Source organism: Dunckerocampus dactyliophorus, chromosome 8 (genome assembly GCF_027744805.1).
Source record: "Dunckerocampus dactyliophorus isolate RoL2022-P2 chromosome 8, RoL_Ddac_1.1, whole genome shotgun sequence".
In the NCBI taxonomy this organism is placed as follows: Eukaryota; Metazoa; Chordata; class Actinopteri; order Syngnathiformes; family Syngnathidae; genus Dunckerocampus; species Dunckerocampus dactyliophorus.
The window spans coordinates 22,656,677-22,666,956 of record NC_072826.1 but is presented as its reverse complement, the minus strand read 5'-3'; the positions used below and the strand labels follow the sequence as shown (position 1 = coordinate 22,666,956).

Below are 10,280 nucleotides of genomic sequence, written 5' to 3'. Positions count from 1 at the left end.
AAGTATCAATTGTTTGTTTGAGATAAAGGATATATGTCTAATGTCTGGACACAAAAATACATACAACTGTATTCAAAATTATCATATTTAAAATGTTCATCATATTATATCATAGAAATAAATGTTTTCTTCTTTGAAATGAAATGTATTAATTTTAATATACTTTAATTTGTTATATACATATTTTTAAATGATGATGATGTATTTGTGTAACGTGTGTTTATATTATGCGTATATTATATGTCCAGACTTGAGGGACATCCTTCTATGCAATTGAAAGCAATTCCCGTCATGTTTTTTTTAGTAAATTCAAATATGAAAAAGTGGTAATTGTAAGAAAATACAAGCCACGATTGAAACAAACTAGACTAGAAATAATAATTACCTGCTGTTTTCTTTTCACTCAACAAAACAATAATACTTTTTTTTTTTACTTTGAGCTCATATTATTAAGTCACATCAAATGTGCAATTGTTAGGACATTCTTGGGCATCATGAACGTATGTGTATAATAATAATAATAATTAATACGCTTTTACTGGCTAATGCTCATTTTTTTGTGCAGTTCTCAAAGTAGGTCCAGTACATCATTTCCTTTGTGCAGTAAAGCTGAATAAGTTGAGAATTGGGTTTGTAAAAATAGATTTAATCATTCATCATAAAATACACAGAAGGAATGCAAAAGAGATGAAAGTACATGTGTTCCCAAAGTCTGGACACAAAATACATATATTATACAATTATTAAATTATACATAAATGAATTATTGATTGAAATAAGTGTTTAAGTGTGTATGGGTCCAGGCTTAATGGACATCCTGTGTAAGGATGGACCTCCTGCAAATGTTTGCGTGTCCTCCTCAAAGACTTGCTGAGTCAGGAGGTGTGAAATATACAAATATGCATCCCATACAGTACATGTCTCCTTCTAGGACCACTGTTCATTTAAAACGTGACGTATCGGACGTCATTCCAGCTGAGTGTTCTCTGAGTGGGAGCTGCTGGAGGCTTCACTTGGACCTTCTGTGGTGCTAGAAGCACATCTTTCCTGCTCACACAGATGCTCACTGCTCGGAATAGAATTCTTCTTTGGACGGCCTTTGGGTTTAGTTGGAGATTCCAGACCTCCTCCCTGCAGCACCTCCACATGAACAACAGGAACATTCATTTCAACTTTCACAGAGCAACAGCACGCAAGACATTTGCGGACAAAGTGTGTGTGTCAACGCTGAAGAGATGAAGAGCAACTGAAATGAAAATATGGAATTCCAATCCAATAATGATATTGATAATAATAAATGACATGTTCGTGTTGTTCACTTACCATTTTCTTCCACTTCATCCTCCTGTTCTGGTACCACGTTTTCACTTGGAGCTGACTCAGACCCAAACACTCTGCAAGGTCTATTCTGGAAGTGACGGAAACACACAATATTATATTACAGTGAACTGGATTGCATTATATTATATTATATTGTTTGTGATATACATTAATTTATTATATAACTTTATATTATTTTATATTACATTGCATTGTATTGTATTACATTGTATTATATTGTATTGTATTATGTGATATATGATGTTATATTATATGACGTGAGATTATATATTACATTATAATATACTATATTGTATTGTGTATTGAATTGAATTATGTATTATAACAAATTATTATTTCCATACTATTAAGTATCAGCTCAACAACTTTTTAAAAAGTGTCCTAGCCTTGTGCTTAAACTCGTCCCTGGCGTTTAGGCGTGGTTGTCATGTGACAGTCATGTGACCATCCCAGAATACCCCAAAATGGCAGCGTGTCAGGTAAACTAGCCCATTTTTTTTTTTAAAGAAAGTTTATGTTTTTTCCAGTCTAAATCCGTTTAACAATTATAATGCTGTAATGCTCTAATAGGGTGTCAAATATTACAATTCCACTCTTTTTACTATATTTCTTCAATGACTTCAAAATATCACGATAGCGTGTTAGCCTTCAAGTTGCTATAGAACGCCTGACGTCGCGAGAGCAAAATGCTCAAAGGACACTCAATAAATGTCACTCTTTCGTTGATTTTCAGTCATATGAATAAAATAAATAAAAAATTAAAGGTTCAAGTTAAGAAGAGATGAATGTAACACATGTAAGAAATGAGTTAGTAGCGTTTTTAATAGTACGTGTATGAAATGTGTATTGAAATGTGTTGGAACCAACCTGTCCGGAGTAGAAAGGTATTTCTGCTTCTCGAAGCGTTTTTCCAGACCCATAAGTTGGAGTTCGGTGAAGACGGTTCTGCTGCGGCGGCCTTTCTTGCTTTTGCTGCTTCCGTCGGGTCCCTGGTCCACTTTCGCCCGCAAGAGGTGCAGGTCCAGCGGCAGGTGGTGTGACGGCGCGCCGGCGTGGAGGTTCGGAGATGCGGACAGGAGCGGAGGACCGAGAGGAGACATGGAGAACTTGACGAGGTTCGTCTGGTCCGCCTTCAACACTTGGACAGGAACATGAAACATCAACTTTATACATGAGCGCAAATGTGTCAGAAATAGACAAAAAATCATTCATCAGAAATACTAAATATGATATAAACATATCCATGAATTCATTCAATGAAAAGTAAAAACACGTATTTATATTATATGATTATACATTAAATTGAGCATTCAATTTTTTATGTGTGATATTTTTTTTCCTGTGTGTCCGGACACCCTGCATATTAACACACGATTTTTATTGTCTGCATTTAAACACACCCCTCCTTGTAAACTATCCTTTAAAAGGTAGGTAGCTTCCACCATGAACCACAGGTGATAGATTTCAACTGTACCTCGCGTATATAGGTGTGTTCCACGTGGAAATTGTACGGCATTGCACTGGAGTCATGAACAAAAAGACAATATGCGCGATTTGTTACGTTTGTATTTGTTAATTAACTTTTTATGGCTTAAATGTTTGATGACTCTATCACTTTATTCCATTTGTCAGCTAAGAAATTGTCATTGAACGTGTCAGTGGTCTCGCATCGACTCCCAAGACACGTTTAATACACCCGCAGTATCCATACAAATCATAGTTCAAGTGTTTCATTTAATATTTATCATATAATAAATCCTGTCATATTCAAATACATACAATACAAATAAGAGCTCATATTGTATAAAATGATCAAGTATGATATTGGCTCTTCTAGTACAGTATGATCATCATAAACACGTGTTGGTGGCGACTCAACTAGTAATACTTAAATGTGCCGTTGATGAATGCAATCTATATTAATAATGATATCGTCTCCTATTGAAGGAACAAATTCAGTTGGATTTTTTAAAACACGAACTAAAGCACTTTGAGCAAGATCAAAAATCACTTTTACACTGAAACTGGAGAAGCCTTTCATCTTGCACTGTATATCCCGTATTTAAGGATGTACAAGTATATGGACTTTGTACGACTGCTCCAATTATAAGTAATAATAGCAATGATGAGGATGAAATGGGAGTGAAGACGTGTCCAAAGTGCGGCCCTTAAAGACTATTATTTTTGATTGTCCCTCGGCATATTTAAAAATACAGTCAATCAAGGAAACTCCAAAAGAAAAATGTAATGTCAGGAGAAAAAGTCTCAATGTTGATTCCAACGACAGAAACGTTATTTTGTGTGTGAATGCTGCGAAAATGAAACGCTGGGTGGAAAAGTAGAATTATGTGGGAAATGTTTTTTTTTTTTACATGTGGAAAACTTAATGTTTTAAATGTTTCATGTTGGAATGGGTTTGAGAAATGTGGACGTTTTAGAGGTACAAAAATTGGGCAGAATAAAAATAATCTGAATTTTGGCGCAGAATCGTTCACACTAATAACTACAACCATAATAACATATTATATAATAATTATTTAAATAAATGAAAACAAATAGTTATAAAAGCTTCTTATTATTTTATGCAGTTTTTTTTCTTCAAATATGTAACCTCTTATTATTTTTTCTTGTTAAATGGTACAAATCTGAAAATGGTGCATGAATATTTCGATTTTTCAGTAGAGGCAGGCCTCGGTGTAAAAAGTTGCACAGCCCAGACGTTTAGACTACGGAAGGAAAGACGTTTCCTGTGAAATAATGCATCTAAAAATGAAATGTATTTACCCATGTGGCTGTGGAAGGCTGTCGTGGACAAGAGCGCGTTGACTCCGAACTTGAGGAGTTCTCCGGTGGGAGCAGAAACTTTGTGCTCCTGGTGATCTGTGAGGATCTCCTCCATCATGAAACTCCTGTAGCGATGCGTCCTGCAGGGATGAAGGTAAAGAGAGCCCATGTCCACAGGATGCTGCATCATCTTCTTGTTGTTTTAAAGATGAAAGCAAGCGCTCATATTCCTTTTTTATCGACACATGGATGCTGTACGTGCAATGTATCCTTCTTGGTCCTCTTCTGCTTTTTCTGCGCTGAAATGTGCAACAAAGAAAGTAGTCCACTCTCCACTGCGTGGGAGGATCCGCCAACAACTTTAGTCAGCAGGGTGAGTTGACATGATTATTTTTTTGTCTTTTAAACCCCGCCTCTTTTTACTTACATTCCCTTCAACTTCCTGCCAACAGCCATCACACACACACTCACACCCCCACGCACACAGTGTGTCAACAAATAAACCCTGTTACGTGTTGTGTATTTATGTTTGGAAACGTGTGTACAGATAGTATAGTGCATCTTAACAATTGCACACTTTAGACCATGCACATTATTGATACACAAGTAACAATACTACATAAGTTTTTTAGGGTTTTACTACTCTCACTTTGTCTTTTCATTGTATTCTTATTCCCACTGCACTGTCAATAAACGTGCTGCTGTAACAAAGCCATTCCCTGCAAAGGATCATTAAAGAATGTTGAGGATCGAAATTAAATATTATAATAATTGCTAAGAATCTGATCACACCGATGATATTACATGAAATAAAACACAGTACAGTAGAGGGTGTCCCTAAGGTCTGGATAGTAAAAAAAATGCATATATGATATAATTATATAAATAAATGTTAAAACTTGGCTATATGATGTTTTTCATTTAATGTATTAATTTAAATCTATTCTTATTTGTATGATTATATTGAGTTTTTTCATTTTTTTAAATGATTTAATTGCAATTATTTTTTAGTTAATTATTTTTAATCTTTAATTTAATTAGTTTTTTGTTGTATAATGTATGTACTATATATTATATTTATGCAGTGTCCCTGAAGTCTAGACTATACAGTTATAAAAGACATTAATATATGAATAAAAACGCAATAAGAAATTTAAATATACATTTAATATATACAATACAAATATTATTTTCTTTTTAATGAAATGAATATGAATATATGAATACTATAATATGTGAATATAAACGAAATAACACTTTAAATATAACCGTATACAGTACAGTATAAATCCTATTTTGTTTTTAATGAAATTTTAAATATTTTTATTATTCAAAAATATTTAACTACAATTATTTTTTAAATATTTATTTTTATTCGCTTTTTTTTAAGACAGTACATGTATATTGGTTGTCGAGACTTTCAGGGCACTGTGCATTACAAGACAGAGGACAACTGGCATACTAAACACTCTGAATTCAGATCCCTTCAGCAAAACACACACAAAAAACACAGTGCCAATGAACACATCCAGGCTAATGCAAATGAAGGGTGATGGTGCAAGTCTGGATAGCTATACTGTAAGGCACTGTCGTGGGAAAACTAAGAAAGGAAAAACAATGTAGAGCTAAACTAGGGAAAGGTAGCAGCGGGAAGATAATATTGTAGAAAAACATACTGCATCATGTGGAATAATAGCCAATAGAACAGGAAGTGGAAGCAGGTGAAGAAAAGCTACTTCCAGCAGTATGCGTAGTTGAATCTCTTGAGGTGTGTAGAGGAATACTGAAGGTACGATCTGGCGTCTTCCTGCGGCAGCCGCTGTTCTTAGAAAGGCACTTCTAGAAATGCGTGACATAAATCCAATCAATTATTATTATTATTATTAATTGGTAAATGGCTTCAAGTGTGCCTCCTTGCTCCGCCTCTTGCGGGAAGTCAGGGCATGTGAGGAGAAAACAGAAGGAGGAGGAAACAACTACAAAATAAGAAGCAGGAAGACGTGGAACGTGACAGATTATGTTGCTGTGGACTAACACAGATTGGTTCCACTGGTGTCCCTTTCAAATTAAAGTGACAGTTTGCACCCTGGTGAAAAACATGCATCACATCATCGCTTCACATCACTCCAACACACAGCTACACATCCATCCATCCATCCATCCATCCATTTTCTATACCGCGTCTTCCTCAATAGGGTCGCGGGGGCATGCTGGAGCCTATCCCAGCTGACTACGGGCGACAGGTGGGGTACACCCTGGACTGGTCACAGCTACACATTTATTTTTCATTTCTACCAATCTCCATAACTGTGTGATGGAGCAGTTAAACTTGTGAAAAACCAATACCATATAATATTTAGGCAGCGCTTTTGCGCCAATAGCAGGACTACAAGTGGTGGAACACACGCTCCCCCTGGTGGTCTTAGCTTGGATTACAAGAACAAGTCATGCCAGATGCAATGTGGGATTTGAAAAATGTTCATCTTTTTATAGTCGGGTGTATATAGTCGGATGTTGCACACAGTGCGCTGTGCTGGAACACTTTACAGTCTATAGTGTACTTCAATCAGTACACTTACACTGTGTACTTAGTTCGCGAGGGCGCCAAAGTTGACATGGTAGTGCGACTGCAAGTACGAGTTATGGTTTTCTGTTCTCTGCTTTCCACCTCTATGGGTTGCTTCTCAGCAGGGGTGTACTGGGACAAAAATTTGGCCGTGGACTTTTTGATCCAGACCGACCCGCTACAATCCGCGTGCATATACTGTGCCAACACGTCCTACTGATTTACATATAAACACACAAGCTCTTAATAACACTACTTTACTAAACAACATCCCTCTCTATTCTGGAGCCGTGAATGACAGTAAAATCATTTATCGGTGGGCTCACGGGCTCATCGGTGAGATCATGTCGACAGGAAATCACAAATCCGGGCATGAAAAGCAGATGAATACTTCTGAACAAAATTGTATGCAAAGAAGAGTCGACATGCAATCAGAACGTTGACTAGTTGGCTACAGTATGGGAAACAATAATATAACTATCTGATTTTATTTTATTATTATTACAGTAGTGATTTAGTCATAGTGACTGTTGAAAAGACAGTAAACCATAAACACTGACTGAAAAAAAATATGTAAAGCATACATGTTTAAATTGTAACATCAGTGTAAATCATGGTGCAAATTGAAATGTGGGCACTAAAAGAGGTGCATGCTGACAATTGAAACACTTGAACTCTGCACGTGACATGATTGAGGGGAAAAATTATTACAAAAATGATTACAAAGTGTGAAAGTAGCAGACCCTCACCACACTTTGCAACATGTGACTTGTAAGCTTGGAGATACATCATCCTTTTGATGAAAGTATCACTTGACTTGTGTGTGTTTCATAAAAGCAAATCATCAATGAATCAGTGGTAGTTATAACACACCACACCATGTCTGCTGTGTGTTATATCAAGTAAAGTTCATAGGCAGTTAAACAAGCATTCTGAGCCACTGTCATGATCTGTGTTGCTGCTTTGCTGCCGCCTATCTGCTGTGTCTTGCAGCACACTGCTGAGCTGCATGGGAGGAGCTACCGGTACACACCTTCAGGCAATTACTCACCTGGCTCTTTTTAAGATGTGCTGTTTGGTTCACTCTTCGCCAGATTGTTCCCTGCTCCTCCCAATCTCATGTCTGCTCATTGTTCGCTACGTTCTGGTCTTACCTGCCTGTATTGTGAGTACTTTTTTGGTGACGTGAGCCTGAAAATGGGGGTGCGGTTTATACACGAGTGCGGTTTATTGATTTTTTTTTTCTTCAATTTAAAGCACATATTACGGTTTGTCTTATTTCACATGCTGGAAAGTACATCAAAATGCGTAATCTATCCTGAGTGCTTCGACTGCTCCCCACCCCTTCTCATACAATGGACTATTCCATGTGCATAGTGATTCCAGAAGACGAGAGCAAAACAAATTTGTTGGAGCGGTTTGGAGAAAACTGTTGCGGAGTTACCCCAGTGGAGTGGAGAAGAGGAGACAGACGGAAACAGGGTTTAAACAAAAAAAAATCAAAACTACCAAAGGTAGACAGCCAGAGGCTCTTGACAGCAGCATAGCCAAGAAGAATGCAGTAGAATGAAGCTGAAAGTGACGCTTTTCATCACAAAGATTTGAGTATTAAAGCAGTAAACTATATTAAATATGTCTTTGACAACAAGCCAACATGATATCTGAATATTACGAGTGTCATGACTCACCGCAGTCGACATTCTCCCAGTACAGTCAATCCTGTCTTAGCGGCCACCTTTATAGAACGGCCACCTGCCTATAGCGGCCGCTGAAAAATCCCCCTCAGCAAATTTACATGTTATAGACCCTGTGTATAGCGGTCACCTGTCCAACGCGGCCAGCGGCCACCCATTTTGTCTCCCTTGGTCAATATCTGACCGCATATAGCGGCCAAATTATCGACTCAAGCAGAAGCTTCATGCATGAAAAAGTTTTGTTTTTCAATCAATGAAGCCGTTGTGTGTAGACTTGAATTACTGAGTCCTAGCTCAGTCACAATCATTCACAAGATCCACACAAACTGTCAGTTGTTCCACATAAAAAGCTGTCTTCTTTTGAGCTTGCTATTTCCTGGTCAAGCATGTAACTTTAAGAGCATTTGCAACAAAACATTACCGCAAAGTAAACTGGGAACAGGACGTGCTCCCAGCGACGCTACAATAAAAAAAACATACGCTAGCATGCATGCGGCAGCGGGAGCAAAACTGAGTTCGGTTGTACTTAATTGAAGTATTTTAGAATGTACTCACGTTATTTTTGATCAATCCTCATCCACAAATCCATCAAAGTCCTCATCTTCTGTATTCGACACAAAAAAAGCCGTCTTCTTTTCCATTCGCTTCTAGTCTGTTAACTTGTCAGTGTTATTCAGCTCGGAAGCAAAGAAGGAAACTTCTCCTGTTGCTTCTGCCAACTTTATTTATTGAACGCGGCCACCAGACAGCAGTTCAGAACACACACACATCTCTCAGCATCGTCTCTCCTTCCTGCTTGCCCACAAGGCAAAGGTTAAACAAGCCCCACTACATAGCTGTCCAGGCAATGCCAGTAACAAGTGACACCGTTTATTTCCTGGTGTGAGACAATGTGCACTGGTCAATACTGTAATGTCGCCTGTTGTGGGGAAGGAGAGACTCACGTCGCCAATGCACTTTAATCACTTTATTAGCAGCGGAGAACACTGCAGGACTTTACATCCACGCCAACATAAACACACTTCCCAACTCTCTCCAAACTCACAGCTAGCACTGAGCCTAGCTCTCCTGCTCGGGACGCCCACCGTCACTTCCTGTCACTTCCTGATGAACTAAAGCTGTAATGACACTCTGTCGTATAAAAAGTAAAATATTAAAAACAATCGTAAGACATTACTAGCACAGCTTTGTTCTGTGGGTTGTGGATAATAACAAGCCTAGTAGATTAAAGATTCAAGAGTTTTATTGTCATATGCATAGTAAAACAGACAGTTATACTAAGCAATGAAATTCTTATTCTGTTCATTATCCCAAGAAAAGAAAGAAAACACAAGAAAAAGAATAAGAACATCAGTAGTGCTGTACAACTTTTATCCGCAGTCCCACAGTGCCCTCTACTGGTCAACATTATTATATATTTTTTTCCTTTTTTTTTTTCCTCCACTGGTCAACATTCAAACTGGACGCCAACCTATCTTTAGAGGCCACCTGTCTATAGCGGCCACTTTTGCAGACTCCCTCTAGTGGCCGCTATAGACAAGTTTGACTGTGTTTTCTTGTCTTATACTCCCAAAACGACGCACATGTAATTGCACTTTGTCGTAATTCTTGACGAGCCATGGAAAGCGGAAGACAACGGACTTATGCACATGCATTCTTTCTTCTATGGTTTGGTATGTGAAGTGGTTCCGTCCGTGTATCTGTTCACAGAACCACACGTAGGTGCCTTTTGTATTACATCGTTTTCATTCAGCTATCCATTAGCGTCTGGATGCAACTATTTACTAATCCAGCACAGTGTGGATGTGACTTTTTTTTTCAACCCGCCAAAAAAAAAATCCCAAGAATGTTCCCGTGTGGACAGGGCCTCAGTGTTATTTTCTGTTTGAACAGGA

General features: G+C 37.8%; 1 protein-coding gene across 1 annotated transcript; it reads right to left on the bottom strand.

Annotated features, from left to right (window-relative positions):
• Positions 1 to 684: 684 nt before the first annotated feature.
• On the bottom strand, positions 685 to 4,446 carry barx1 (BARX homeobox 1). Its single transcript, XM_054784983.1, has 4 exons — positions 4,126 to 4,446; positions 2,209 to 2,479; positions 1,324 to 1,408; positions 685 to 1,140 (listed from the first exon to the last, which is right to left on the bottom strand). Exons 1-4 carry the CDS (start codon positions 4,313 to 4,315, stop codon positions 967 to 969), a joined length of 720 nt encoding a protein of 239 aa, XP_054640958.1. The 5' UTR covers positions 4,316 to 4,446; the 3' UTR covers positions 685 to 966.
• Between the last annotated feature and the right edge of the window lie 5,834 nt (positions 4,447 to 10,280).